This window comes from Balaenoptera ricei, chromosome 6, assembly GCF_028023285.1.
Source record: "Balaenoptera ricei isolate mBalRic1 chromosome 6, mBalRic1.hap2, whole genome shotgun sequence".
NCBI classification, from domain to species: domain Eukaryota; kingdom Metazoa; phylum Chordata; class Mammalia; order Artiodactyla; family Balaenopteridae; genus Balaenoptera; species Balaenoptera ricei.
In genome coordinates, this window is record NC_082644.1 from 78,926,231 (window position 1) to 78,942,437 (window position 16,207).

General features: G+C 35.8%; 1 protein-coding gene across 9 annotated transcripts in view; it reads left to right on the forward strand.

Moving 5' to 3' along the window:
- Nucleotides 1-16,207, forward strand: part of PCSK5 (proprotein convertase subtilisin/kexin type 5) — a 464,350-nt gene that overhangs the window by 155,101 nt on the left and 293,042 nt on the right. For all 9 annotated transcript variants that reach the window (XM_059924937.1, XM_059924939.1, XM_059924938.1 and 6 more), the window contains exons 6-7: nt 9,726-9,814; nt 13,542-13,714. In XM_059924937.1, the coding sequence (XP_059780920.1) occupies nt 9,726-9,814; nt 13,542-13,714 (262 nt within the window). The remainder of the gene's footprint in view (nt 1-9,725; nt 9,815-13,541; nt 13,715-16,207) is intronic.

Below are 16,207 nucleotides of genomic sequence, written 5' to 3' on the forward strand. Positions count from 1 at the left end.
TATATTTCATCAAAGGGATCTTTCATACCCTAGTGCCTTGACACTCTTGTTGATCCGTAAGACAAGGGTAGGAAGAGAGGTAGGCTGATAAAAAGCTGGTTACTGTCTTGGTCAGGACTATATACATAACACATGTACATAAATGCCTGCCATGGGCTTTTTTTTTTTTAATTCAAGTATAGTTGATTTACAGTGTTATGTTAGTTTCAGGTGTACAGCAAAGTGACTCAGATATATATATACATACTAGTTTTTATTCCATGTAGTTAGAGCTCTGGGAACAGCTTGATCTCATTTTCCGCCACAGTGGAGGCCTGAGAAATTGTCTCCCTTACCCCTTGATTCTTCTTCAGATTCTTTTCCTTTATAGGTTATTACAAAATATTGAGTATAGTTCCCTTTGCTATACAATAGGTCTTTGTTGGTTATCTCTTTTATATATAGTAGTGTGTATATGTTAACCTGCTGTGGGTTTTACTGTACTTCATCATTCCATGCAACATTATATTTGGGAAAGCAACAGAAGTGAGGTAAAGAACTAGGTTTTCTGATAAATCAAGCTATTTATTCTTTCCTTTAAACGTGGGCTAGCATAGTTAACAATGAATTCATTTAATGGTGAATAAGTCGTTTTCCTAGGCTGGGGAGGTTAAGGAAGAGGGAAAATGGCAGATGTGAGAAAACACTTCTAAAGCAGTTTGACCACTTGAGATTTATTTATTTTATTGTCAATATTTTGTGTTCTGACTGAAATATTCTTTTTGAATTACAACCAACATTATAAATAACTATACAAATTCTTCAAACCTACAATAATTTTTAAACTTAAAAAGAAGTAATCATAAACTCACAGAGAGTTTCAGAAATAGTAGAGGTCCCCCATATCCTTCACCTAAATTCTCCCAATGGTAACAACATATGTAATTATAGTAAAATATCAAAACTAGGAAATTGACATTATGCAATTTACACACCTTATTCAGATTTCACCAGTTTTTACATGCACTCATGTTTGTGGGTATATGTATGTGTGTGTCAAACTAACAATACTTTTAACCCTCCAAAAGAAATATTCTTCAGCTTTTTTTTTTTAATACTTACTAGTCATTTATATATGATATTATCTGATGCTAATTCTTAGTAGTATTCTATTGCTACCTAATACTCTAATACTATAATATATTTTTTTGTTTTCTTTCCTTGCCTGCAGTGTATCTGTTAGACTTTGGAGCAGTTGATGAATGCTAACTTTTATTAATTTCTTTAAATATTGTATATATTACTCCTGAGGGCCAAAAAGAGGATTCACAATGTGTATTGCTAAGTATAGAAACTGTCATAGTTTAAGTTCATGTTTAAAATTCTTTCAGTATTAGGCTATCAAAAGGTCTGTGACTATAATCTTATTTTATGTATCTGTTTGTCATTGCCTTAGTTCAGACTACTCTAACAGAATACTATAGACTGGGTGGCTTAAACAACAAATATTTATTTTTCACAATTCTGGAGGCTGGGAAGTCTAATATCAAGGTATTGGCAGATTTGGTTTTCGGCTTGTAGATGGCTGCCTTCTTACATGGCAAAGAGAGAGAAGGGAAGCAAGCTCTCTCGTATATCTTCTAATAAGGGCACTCATCCCATCATGATGGTACCACTCTCATCACTTAATTACCTCCCCAAGGCCTCATCTCCAAATATCATCACATTGGGATTAGGGTTTCAACATGTGAATTAATTAGGGGTGGGGCAGACAGAAACATTCAGTCCATAGTAGTTTTTTTTTTTTTAATCAATTAATTTACTTATGGCTGTGTTGGGTCTTCGTTTCTGTGCGAGGGCTTTCTCTAGTTGTGGCAAGCTGGGGCCACTCTTCATCGCGGTGCGCGGGTCTCTCACTATCGCGGCCTCTCTTGTTGCGGAGCACAGGCTCCAGACGCGCAGGCTCAGTAATTATGGCTCATGGGCCCAGCTGCTCTGCGGCATGTGGGATCTTCCCAGACCAGGGCTCGAACCCGTGTCCCCTGCATTAGCAGGCAGATTCTCAACCACTGCGCCACCAGGGAAGCCCCATAGTAGTTATTTTGAATGAGTTTTCCTAGTATATTTTGAGTTTCTTGCTAGTATAATAAAAAAAATTAATATCATTGAAGCCTCAGGGACTATGTATAATTGTAGTCACATCAGAAGCTATTGTCTTAATTGTCTCACAAAAACTAATCACCAAAAAGTGGCCTGTGTGATTTTTTTTTTCTTCTTAAAATTTTTAATTTACCTTTTTAAAAAAATATATTTCTTAAGCTTTTTGCTGAAAACAGGGTGAAAATCCATTTTCAGCTATTTTCCATTCTTCTTAAGTTTTTTAAGATTCCCAACATTTCCTCCTTATAACTCAAGTTGAATAAATTATCATGGGGATTCTATAAAAGATATTGTCAAATATGCTGTCATCAATAGTAATGAGGAAATAAAGTTGCCTCTGCCTCACAAAATAAGTAGGGTAGCAGGCAAAGAAGTCAGGAAATCTTGGCAATCATTCAAAGACTTAGGAATGTGGGCCCTTGTGAGTCTTGCTGGAAGAGTGAAAAGGCTTTAGAAAAGGACCCAGGAGACCCAGATCTAGTCTTTGCCCTGTCACAGTTTATACCTTCCAATCACTGTCTTACTGACTAAATTTTCTCACTTGTAAAGTAAGAGAAGTAATGTCTGTTTTGCTTACATCACAGGGTTGAAGTGAGAATCAGATGAGGTTAAAATACTTTGAGAAGTGGAGAGTGTGATATAAAGTGGTAATATTATCAAGAACAACACAAGCAGTCAGAAACAGCCGCTCTGAGTGATATATTGGAGAACACCTCAAACACATCACTATTTCTTGCTCCCCTCTCCCCTTCTAAGGGGGCTTTTGAAGTAGACTCAGATGGAATGTTTTCACTCAGATTCAAACAGAATCAAAATATGCCAAGGAGAATGGGCACATCAGATGTCAAAAGGGAATGGAAACAGTGAGAGGGGGAGCCAGAATCCACAAACAGCTGAAGATGTTTGTTCCAAGAAAGAAATGAAATAGACAGTAGTCTTTCTCCAACTTGCCATTGCTTGATTCCATACAAGTATAAGTTTGACTTTCAAGCAATGTCGTGATAACTAACGGGAGCCCTCTTGCGTGTGTCCTGATGTCTCTGGTTCATTGCTGAGCTCATTCACATCTTGTTTTCAGATCCATGGTAAATCTCAAATGAGTTAATATTTCCATCCCCACTAACTCATGTGAAATAAAAAGAAGTTCACAAAGCAGTGTGACTAGAGGACTGGGAGAAAGCAAACGAAGGAGTAAAGGCGGTATTTTACTACCTAGCAAGATTTAGTAGACCTCACAAATTTATACACTAGACTAAATTCACCTAACTTGTATGTGTTCACAATATTATAGAAATGAGTTAACAGGCATTCTCTGATGTGATTTTCCATCTTTTCAATCGGATAGCCAAGGTAAAACTTGTTGAGACCTGTAATTGCAGTGGTTTCTTGTTGGGAATAGGTAATATAGCAGATGACAAAAAAAAAATTTTTTTTCTGAGGAAGAAAAAACCATCGGACAAAGACAGACATGATTTTTAAATCAAAATGCTCTTTAGGCCAAATGGTTTATTCAAAAATTATATAATACAATGTTTTACACTTACTAGGGGCCCTGGCAGCAATGCCCTTAAGAGATTCAGAGAAGTGATGCATTTTTAAGTCCTAGTTTGTCTACATGTGCTTTATTTTAGATGATGTCCAATTTAAGTCACTGGTTTATATATCCTTATAATTTACATAATTGGGTTATCTTCTAGAAGTCTCAGAAAATATGTGTCTTAGTAATATTGTGAACATATGCAAGAAAGCTAAACAGGTGACTCATTTCCATGGGACGTGGCTAGTAAAGTTCGCATTTAGGTGCGTGTGGGTCAGAACATAATCTAATGAGTATATTGTTTTCTGGACTAAAATCTACTAAAATTTTCTTCTTATGCTGAAAATACTTTACATGCTCATAATCTGTCATCTCTGAAGAAAAATACAACTGAAAAACAGACTTTTGTCTGTTTTGTGACTTTCATATTTATTGACATCATGAGTATACTTTTTGCTGACCACCCTTTGTTCTTTGGGAGAAGGAAGAAATTGAATCATGTTCACGTACTTGAATAAGTCATGATGATATCCATTGTTCTATGATCTATTTAAAATCCATGTCAAGACAGAGTCCAACTAGGATATAAAAATAAAAAAGATGACTAGTACTTTACTTGGAGTAATGATCATTGTCATCTGAAGAGTGGGCTGTTTAAGTGTAGTTGAGCTGGCAGTTTGGACCCTCAATTACAGTATGCTGCAATATATGATTTAACTGATATTTAAAATATATGTGTCAACAGTAGAGTATAACTTCCTTGTCTCCCCCAGATTGTCCATATATTATGAGGTAGAGCCCTGTACAGAAATCTTTGCAAGAAATGTTTTTATAAACAAAGTAGTCACTCTGTTCTTCACTTACAAACATTCACTGTACATTAATGATGCACATAATATGTGCAAGGCTTTACTGCATTTTAGAAATACAGAACCATGTTACTTCTGTTTTTTAGTAATATGGTAGAGCAGATATTCAATTAAATCTCTCCTACCACAGTATATCTAAAACTCATGGGAAAATATTAAAGAACTTTTCAGTGCATGGTTGAGCTAATGGGTTACCAGAGTATTTCTCTGAGAAAGTGCAAATTTATCAACTACGTGGGCAACAGGTGGACACTAGGCATTTCCCAGGGTGAGCAACCAATCCCAGCCAGACTGGAGATGGATTTTTAAAAGTCCAGAGATGGTAGGAGACAAGGTCTTGGTCCAAAGGGTGAGAGAAGCTTTCTGCATAAAACGGAACCCCTGAGGTACTATCTTCAGTGCAATAACTATAGAAAAAGAAAACCTACACAGAGAGACAGAGGATGTATTTGACTTTCTCTCCCTGGGTGATAGATAGGGCAAGAGGATAAATAAATAACTACCTTGGAGAATAACTAACTTCTCTTGTGGAATTTGCACCTATAATCCATATTACTTGTATGGCCCACATTTTTAATTTGGTGGAACAGGTCTTGGTTGGTGTAGCCCAAAATATGTGTTAGAAGTGAATTTAAATCTTCTTTAAAACAATGAGTTTTCCATACCATCCTCAAGGAATTCACAAAGATAAAAGCCTAAACAACATGATCTCCTAATTTGACAATTCACCAACTACATGGGGGAAACATCACCATGAAAACAAGCCAATAGAAAAAAAGAATAGCAGAATTAGATTCACCTATTTAGAATTATTATATATAATTCATATGCATCAAGAAATAAATATTTAAAAGCATTTTTAAGAAAAATTGACTATCCAAATTAACTGGGTGGACTTGACAAAAGAACTTTAAAAAGTAAAACATATAAATAACTGAAAAGAAGAATGCAGTGAATAGACTAAATAGCAGGTTGGTCATGGCCGAAGATAGGATAAGTGAAGTATAGGACTGAGCAGGTTACACAGAACACAGCCGAGAGAGAGAAGGATGGGGGAAGCCTGAAGGTGAGATTGAAGATTAAGATAGTGTGAAAAGGTCTAATGTATGCTTAACGGGGATTCTGATAGGAGGAACCATAGAATGATGTAAAGGCAGTGCATCAAGGTACTAGCTTACAAAGGTACTAGCTAAGACTTCTGAAGATTTAAATATTAAACTACAGGTTTAGGAATTCCAAGAAAGAATTTTTAAAAATACATACAGGGCTTCCCTGGTGGCGCAGTGGTTGAGAATCTGCCTGCCAATGCAGGGGACATGGGTTCGAGCCCTGGTCTGGGAGGATCCCACATGCCGCGGAGCAATTAAGCCCATGAGCCACAACTACTGAGCCTGCGCGTCTGGAGCCTGTGCTCCGCAACAAGAGAGGCCGCGATAGTGAGAGGCCCGCGCACCGCGATGAAGAGTGGCCCCCACTTGCCACAGCTAGAGAAAGCCCTCGCACAGAAACGAAGACCCAACACAGCCAAAAATAAATAAATAAATAAATAAAGGAGTTCCTTAAAAAAAAAAAAAAAAAAAAAAAAAAACATACAAAATCTTCATGAACCTGCAGAATAGAAAAGACAAAGATCTGAAAAGCATCCAGAGAGAACTAGATTGCCAGATGGCTGATTTCTCCCAGAAACAATGGAAGCTAAAAATTGGTGGAATGGCATCTTTGAAGTGCTGTTAGTCTAGGATTCTATATCCAGCGAAATTAGTTTTTAAGAACAATGGTAAAATAAAGTCATTGTCTGAGGCTACCAAAAGCCTCTCCGATGGGTACATTTATAGAATGTTCTTCAGAAAGAAATCAGAGATCCCAGAAGGAAATAAGAGCTACAAAAATAAACAGAGCAAAGAATGTAAATCTAAACAAACATTGATTGTTTAAACTAGAACAGTAATGGGTGATTTCTAGAGTTAAAAAATCCAATGTATAACTATAATTATGGGGGGATCATGTCAAGAGGTGGATAATCAGTTAAAACATTTTAAAGTCTGCATTGTTTGGGAAAAGGTGAAAAAAGTATTAATAACTTTAGTGTTTGTGATCTTAGCTATCTATTATCAAATATCTAGGATAACCATTAAATAATAGAATGTAACATCCAAATTAGTACAGGGAAAAAAATACAGAAATGAATATGAATATATCAATGTATAGACACGGTAAATGGACTGACTCTTGAGTCAAGGACAAAGCCTAGCTTCAAAAAAACATAATTATATTCTACTTATGAGGCATACTAATATGAACACAGAATATTTGAAACTAAAAGGATCGAGTGGTTTGTAATTTAAATATTAACCAGATATCTTTAATTTTTATTGCAAGAACCACAGTGTTACTACGTATTCATAAATAGTTTGTTTCACTAGAAAGACTTGATAATTCCTTTCTAAATACAATAAAAATTGATAGAACTGCAAAGAACATTAACAAATCCACAATATAATGAACAAGTTTGACATAATGGACTTATATGGAACAATTGGAGAATACACATCCTTTCAGGCACGTGGAACATTTATAAAAGTTGATCATATGCTTCGCCATTTTATGAGCTCACAAGATTCAAATGATTGCTTCATAAAAACTATATTCTTTTATCATAAGGTAATCAAGTTATTGATCGATATAAAAAACATAACACCTGCATACATTTGAAAAATTTAAATCATACTTCTAAATAACCCATGAGCCAAAGAATAAACCAGAGCCAAATTAAAAGCATAGGTCCTTATGATCCTGTAGAACTTGCATTAATTAATAATAGAAAAAAAAAATATAATAGAGCCAATGAAGTATAAAAACAGTAGACTCATAAAGGGAATTTGACATTTGAATAAAAATAACCTACAGCATGAAGTAATATGCAGTAAGAGGCTAATGAAGATTCATAGTAAATAATTACTATGCTCAGGGGAAATTAGTAGTTTAGCTTGGGGCTTACGAAAATATTTTTTTTAAAAAAGAGATCATTTTTTCTGATGATTAAAGTGTATAACCAAATATCAGAGGGCAAGATAATTATGAGTACATTAAAATTAAATAACTATGTGTGACAACCTAAAAGTGCCATAAATAAGATTGTTACATTCCAAATAAAGCATTTGGAAGTATATTTGCAACAGGTATGATGGAAAGGCGATAAGTGATTTGGGCAAAAAGCATGAAGAGGTTATTCAGAAAGCAAGAACTAGAAATAGCTAATAAATATTTGAAAAGATGTACAACATCAAATGTAATCAGAAGGGATAAAGAGGGAAGCAACAATGAGATAATATTTTTCAAGTTCGCTTGGTAAGGATGAAAAAGATTGAAAACTCATACGTAGGGGTTTACGTACACAGGGGTTCGTCCAGATATTTTCTCCGTTCTTCATATTGTCATTCAACTTGGCTTATGGCCTGTCTTTTTTTGTCATGATTTAAAATTTGGTGTTTTGTAGTACTATTTATCAGTCTTGCAGTTTTTTTGAGGTTCGGTTATACTACTTTTATCTTCTGTTGACAATGTGACAGTATATTCTGTACTCTTTGATCCAGTAATTCCACTTCTAGAAATTTGTCCCAAGGTATATAAAATTTTGTATATACAAAACTGTTCTTGGTAGCCTCATTAATACTAGTGAAAAAATCGGTAAATTTCCAGAAATAAAGATTATGATGCACGTGTGTGTGTGTGTGTGTGTATATATATATATATATATATATATACACACACACACACACACACATATAGGTATATGTATATAGGTATATGCCATTTCTATATAAATATAAAAGATTATATAAGAATAATGGTAACCATTTAAATGACATATAGATTAATTTTTACATAAAAAGAGATGCGTGATATTACTAAGTGGAAAAAGCAGGATATATCTCTTTTGTGTAAACTGGTGTGTACCTATCAGTTGTAAGCAGCTACTTGTTTATAGTTGCATAGACAGTAGTTATATCCCATGATGAGTGTGTAGAATATGCTGTAAAATAAAAAGTACCAGAACAGAATTTGGGGTCCTGAGTTTTAGTCACTGTTGGGCTATTTTTGACAGATCTCTTTACATCTCAGGGCCTCCTTAAGTGCCCTCATCTCTAAAAACGTGGGAAGGGAGGTGAGCATTGACTTCATTAGCATAGAAATACACCGCAGTGGTTGTCACGTCCCCCTCCTGCATCCAGGGCAAGCATTAGTTGTCAGTCCTCGCCTTCTTTCTCTGGGCTCAGCCGTGCCTTAGAATTGTTCTCAGCACACACCGTATTACGCCACCATTTCTAAACAGATTGTCCTTTGCACTTGACGCTTCTTTGCCATCCTTGGATAAGATCTTAGAAGTCCTTTCAGCTAAATGATTTTTCTGATTAAAGAACTAAGTTATTGTGGTGAGAGATAACAAGGAATATCTTTCAGAAAAATTTTGTACTTTTCTGGCAACCACATCTTAAAAAAGCAGTAAAAAGGTGAACACAAACAGGTAAAATAGGTTTTGATAATATATTTTATTAAGTACAATATATCAACATGTAATTGATATAAAATAACTACTAAGGCATTATTTTATGTTGTCTTTTCACATAAGATCTTTGAAATCCAGTGTGTATTTACAGCAATCCCATCTTAGATGATGAATTTTCTTTGGAGATCCTTGATGTATATTTTAATTTCCTGTTTAAAAAGTAGTTTCTCATACCCACATTCTTAAATTTTCTAATAAATGAATTGAGTACTAGTTTTTAAATTTAATTAAAATTAAAAATTAAGATGTGGTCACACTAACCATATTTCAGGTACCCATTAGCCGTATGTGGCTGGTGTTTACCATATTGGACATCGAAAGTTCAGAGAATACAAAGGAACATACAACTTGATTTTAGCCTTCAAGGAGATTTTCTGGTTGGGAAAGCAAGATATCAAAAATAAGCATACAAGAATGTAATCCAAAACAGAATGTAATTAAGCGCTAAAAGTTTGCCATGGGCAGTCTTAGTGCTACTTGGGTAAGAAGTTCCAGAAACACCCACAGCTTGCTATATTCTTCACCACTTTGAAGTCTGAGTGGTATCGAGGGTGTGTTGAGTTTGGGAGAATGAGGTGTCTTCCTTTAGAAAGTGTGTGTGTTCTCCCTGCAGGCACGGGACCCGCTGTGCTGGAGAAGTGGCCGCCGCGGCAAACAACTCTCACTGCACAGTTGGCATTGCTTTCAACGCCAGGATCGGAGGTATGGGAAACAGACACGAGTGGACGTAGAAACAAGCCAAGAGCTCTCACCCTAACTGGTTTTCAGAACCCTTTTCTGAACTAAAGACAGGCATATGTTTGCATAATAGAGTTCAACTACTGCTGACAGCAAAATGACCGTGTTAACCTGCGTTATTAAGCAGCCCCCCTAAAGCGTTGCAAACACAGACATTTCTTTCTTTAAATAGGAATGAGAAAAGGTTGTCCAATAACGAAGATGGGGTCATTAGCAACTATACCAAATTGTACAATTGGTGCCTGGGTCAGAAAGAACTAAGGATATAAACACCAGGCCATAATATCTCTATGGAAAGAAGCATTTTGAAATTCTGTCAAAGCAGAAAATATTTTTTTTCTTTCCCATAGGCTTTACAAAAAGTTCCTTTTAATTGTGATTAAAAGGTAAATAGTAAAATCTCCTTTTGTAGTCCCAGAGTATAGTAATACTATTACCATTAATAATTGCAGGTTATAGATATATATATATACACACACACATACACAAGCTCAAATATACATATACTTACTACAAGGACCAACCAAAGCAGTGTAAATTCAGATATTAATAAAAGCAAACTCTTACTTTCCCATTTGTAATCATCTTTTTTAGTATAGCCTGGTGCCACAGCCACACACAAATGGGAAGAAAACACTGTAAGAGATGGTATAGATCCTACTGGCTTTGAAGATGTTCCTCTAAGCGTCTCCTGAAGGGTTTCATAAGATGAGGCTCCTGGAACCAGGCTGACATCCTTGTTTCCAATATACTATTTGTTTCCAAATGGTAAACAGAGTTGGATCTAAAAAATAGAAATGATAGTCCTTTCTAAGGTTAATGCAGCTGTCTTATAACATGAAATAATTGGGGTATATAATGACGGTGCTAAGAAAAGGTTTTCTGAGACTGTCTTTTGTGTCAGTCGTCAGTAAATTAGACCTCTTTCTTTCCTTCATTTCACCCGGGATTCCTAGAGGATGGCAGCTTATTAACCAGTAATTAGCAGTACTCTGAGAGCATCTGCTGGGTATCAAGGGCAAGGTTCATGGAGGTGTTATGGAAAGGAGACAGACATCCTCTGAAGAATCGTGAGGGTGCTGGGGGCCCCTCTTCTCCTCAGGATAGTTGGATGACTACAGTGGCTGTCCAGTCAACCCTACTTGCTGTCCAGCACACACACACTCACATACACAGACACACACCCAGGTCCCGATCATTACTATTCAGTACTAACCCAGCACTTCTGACCTTGAGGGAATGAAGGAATGAACTTGTGAACTTGTGAAGTCACAGATAAACTGCTGACCTAGCTAAACAAGACCTCTAGAAAAATGAATGAATGGCAATGCCTGACAAATATTCTTTCATCCTAAAAGCAAGAACATTCTAAATTATAAACTTAACCCCTCAGACCCAAGGCATGAAGGCTTGCAGTTAGTTAAATGAAGAAAAATTAACCTTTCATTTTTAAACTTGAGAAAATAAAATTCTTACCAATTTTTGGTCAGAAAATTAATATTATGCTCTAGATATGATTTTATCGAGCATGTTTTCATGGACGTCACCTAAATTTCATGGTGTAGAAACTGAATTCAGGTGCTGTGTAGACACTCCCGTGTTTAGACATACTGATTGGATTATTTCAGACCTCCCTGTAGTGGTAAAATAGTTGCATTTTATGCTTTTAAATAGAAGTAAGAATATGAAATATTTCATCTTTATTTGGTAAAAACCATGCAGATGAGTTTTGAATATTCATGTCAAATCAAAGCAAACCAATGGCTGCTGAGGACCCAGTATGGGCAGAGCATCCTGCTGGGTATTTTCCTCCCACAAAATAAACTGCTGAAAAGCTTTCTAAGTATGCTTTACATTCCATAATTTTTAAATGGACTTGTTCAAAACCTTTGTTCTCCACATCACCTGTTTCTATACATCTCCTTTAAAAATACGCAAGTCTAGAAGAAAAGACAGTCAAGAGATACAGCAGCCAAATGCAACGTCTTTAGGGATGCTTTGGGGAAATTTAAGGTAGAGTGGGTGTTTGTTTCCCCCTTTTTTTGGAAAAAATATTAAAGGATAGAGTGTCATATCTGCCATGTAATTTAAAATGGTTTAGCCTAATATTTATATTTTTAGATGAAGAAAATGTGGCAAAATGTTAACAGTTGTTGAGTCCTGGCTATATCCGGGTTCATTGTCATATTTTCTGCTTTTCTGTGTTTGTGATTTTATAGTTAAAAGTTAAACATTTTTTTAAAAGCACAAAGAAGATATGGTTCCTTCAAGAATATTTTAATATTCCACCAGAATTCCCACCTCAAACCACATAGCCTCTAAAGCTGCCTGATTTAGGGTTTTATTATTTAATCCTCATTTATTGATAATCAAAGAAAGTTGAAATCCTACTAGATAACAACGTTTTCCTAAGGAGTAAATTTGGGCCATAGGGACATAATTTTAAAATAATACAATGTCTCAGTGATGGTATTTAGCTTCAGCTGAAGGAAAGGTATGTTTACTTTTTAGGTGTTTTGTTGTTATTGCGTGTCTGTAAAATAAAAAAAAAAAGAAAGCTTTGTATTTGACAATTTTTTTTAGTATCTTAGTGTCTATATTTGCAAATTAAGGTTAATAATAAATTCCTATCTGTCTGGTGGGAATACTTACATGCAGATTAATGACTAAACATTGCCAAAACCCTCTGAGAATTTTTTTTTTTTTTTTTTTTTTTTTATAAAATATATATATATATATATATATATATATACTCAAGGATATTTATTGGAGCACTTTTTTTTTTTTTTCTACTTTATTTATTTATTTTATTTTATTTTTGGCTGTGTTGGGTCTTCGGTTCATGCAAGGGCTTTCTCTAGTTGAGGCAAGTGGGGGCCACTCTTCATCGCGGTGCGGGGACCGCTCTTCATCGCGGTGCGCGGGCCTTTCACTATCGCGGCCCCTCCCGTCGCGGGGCACAGGCTCCAGACGCGCAGGCTCAGTAGTTGTGGCTCACGGGCCCAGCTGCTCCGTGGCATGTGGGATCTTCCCAGACCAGGGCTCGAACCCGTGTCCCCCGCATTAGCAGGCGGATTCTCAACCACTGCGCCACCAGGGAAGCCCCCCTCTGAGAATTATTTGATGTGTTACATGCACAGAGGGCATTCTCATTTATTATTTGACTTATAATAACTTGGCAAAGAAGTAATATATTAAGTTCACATCAGTATTTCAGATTAGGAGATAATATTAAATATGGAGGAAATTGGACCACTTAACTTGGCAACTTTCCAAGTTTCTAAGACTGCTGAGGTTAGAATGTTGTATACCAATTAAGAGCACAAGGTACCTAATGAAGAGAAGTTTAGGGAAGATGGATTGCTTGAGGCTCCCTTTGTCCAGAGACAAAGATATCCCTTAAGAGAGAGATAAAGAGAAGGGAAAGAATGTGGAAACTTAGAAAAAGAGAACAATGGCTAAAAAAGTTTTTAAACAAGTTTTGCTCTTCTACATGCAATGTAACTTCCTTTCCCCCCAAGAAAGCTTCAGAGAAGTCTTGCACTATCCTTTTCTGAGGAACATATGCTGACTTAAGTGTTGATTTAAAGGTTATTCTTTCCTTAAAAAAAAAAAATGCTACAATTGAAATATATCTTGGTCCGTTTGGGAGAAGCTTCTGATAGAGTTACTTCCCCTCTCTGTCTTACAGGAGTTCGAATGCTGGATGGAGATGTCACGGATATGGTTGAAGCAAAATCAGTTAGCTTCAATCCTCAGCATGTGCACATTTACAGTGCGAGCTGGGGCCCGGATGATGATGGCAAGACTGTGGATGGACCAGCTCCACTCACCCGGCAAGCCTTTGAAAACGGTGTTAGGATGGTAGGTGTTTTTTTTTGTTTTTGTTTTTATTTTACTGGAGTATAGTTGATTCACAATGTTGTGTTAGTTTCAGGTGTATAGCAAAGTGATTCAGTTATACATACACATATATTCATTCTTTTTTAGATTCTTTTCTCATATAGGTTATCCCAGAATATTGAGTAGAGTTCCCTGGGCTACACAGTAGGTCCTTGTTGGTTATCTATCTTGTATATAGTAGTGTGTATGTTTATCCCAAGCTCCTGATTTATCCCTCCCGCCCACATTTCCCCTTTGGTAACCAGAAGTTTGTTTTCAATATCTGTAAGTCTGTTTCTGTTTTGTAAATAAGTTCATTTGTTTCATTTTTTAAAAAATTAGATTCCACATATGAGTGATATATGATATTTGTCTTTCTCTGTCTGACTTACTTCACTTGCTATGATAATCTCTAGGTCTATCCATGTTGCTGAAAATGGCATTTCATTCTTTTTGATGGCTGAGTAATATTCCATTGTATATATGTACCACATCTTCTTTATCCATTCCTTTGTTGGTGGACATTTAGGTTGCTTCCATGACTTGACTATTGTGAATAATGCTGCAATGAACATTGGGGTGCATGTATCCTTTCGGATTATGGTTTTCTCCGGATATATGCCCAGGAGTGGGATTGCTGGATCGTATGATAACTCTATTTTTAGTTTTCTGTGGAACCTCTGTATTGTTTTCCATAGTGGCTGCACCAACTTACATTCCCACTAACAGCGTAGAAGGGTTCCCTTTTCTCCACACCCTCTCCAGAATTTATTATTTGTAGACTTTTTAATAATGGCCATTCTGACTGGTGTGAGGTGATACTTCACTGTAGTTTTGATTTGCATTTCTCTGATAATTAGTGATGTTTAGCATTTTTTCATGTGCTTTTTTGGTGATCTGTATGTCTTCTTTGGAGAAATGTCTATTTAGATCTTCTGCGCATTTTTTGATTGGGTTGTTTGTTTTTTTGACATAGAGCTGCATGAGCTATTTGTATATTTTAAAAGCACCTCAGCTCAAACTGTGTCGATTGGTGATGATTTTCATACGAAGCCACCTCTGAAACGGTGAGTTTCCAATACTCCCGTCTAGAGGAATGCATGGAGCTCTAGGCTGAGTCAGTAGACAGGATTGTGTGTTGTATCTGTCCTGCAAATAAGCTAAGGGCTAGAGAGTTTCCTCTGATGAGAAAAGAGGTATATTTGGATGCTTAGATTTGTTGAAAAGAAATATTTATTCATATGAATATTAACATCATTAATATTCATCAATATGTTAATTTTGGATTTGGAGATATAAATTCTTGAAACTGTGAGACTGAGAATTGGAGATACTGAAACCCTCCAATTGGTGTTGATAGATCATCCAACAGTGCCCTTCTGGGCATCTCCCTTGTGTAGTCCTTTCCCTAGCTTCATCTCTGTCCCAGGACAATGTTATTTTTCTGTTCCCACATTCCCTAACCAGGCAGCTTAATTCATCATCATTTTCCTTGATTTCACTAAAAAAATTCACTGACCACTCTTCTCCCCCAAATTGACCATATAATCTAATGTAATAAAATATCTGTTTCAAATTACAGATCTTGAGAAATCCTGTCTTATTTAAATTAAATTAAAAAATAAGGGCTATATACTTGTAATACTCCACTGGAAGCAACTCCTTTCTCTTTCTTACTCGTGAATGCACCACTGGGTGATTTAAAGCATACATTTTTTAAATTTATTTTTAAAAAGTTTTTATTGAAGTATAGTTAATATATAATATTATATAAATTACAGGTATACAGTATAGTGATTCACAATTTTTAAAGTTTAAAATCATTTATAGTTATTACAAAATATTGGCTATATTCCTTGTGTTGTACAATATATCCTTGTAGTTTATTTTATACCTAATAGTTTGTACCTCTTAATCCCTACCCCTATATTGCCCCTCCCCCTTCCCTCTCCTGACTGGTAACCACTAGTTTGTTCTCTATATCTGTGAGTCTAAAACATACATTTTAATCATGTTCACGTTTGTTCATTGTTGATCTGGGCCTAACCTCTTTTTGCTTCCTCATCTCTTTTTTCTTTTTAGGAATGTAAGCGTACCCCACTCTTTTTTTTTTTTTTTAATTGAAGTATAGTTGATTTACAATATTGTGTTAGTTTCAGGTGTACAGTAAAATGATCCAGCTAGGTATATATTTTTCAGATTTTCTATTATAGGTTATTACAAGATATTGAATATAGCCCCCTGTGCTATGCAGTAAATCCTGTTGCTTATCTATTTTCTGTATAGCAGTTTGTATGTGTTAATCCTCTACTCCTAGTTTATCCCTACCTCCTCCCTTTCCCCTTTGGTAGCCATAGGTTTGTTTTCTGTGTCTGTGAAGCATATTCTACTTTTACTACCCATTGGCACATACTGCTTTCTCTACAGTATGTGGTCTTTGACTCTCTCCCATGACCTACTACTATACAGACAAAT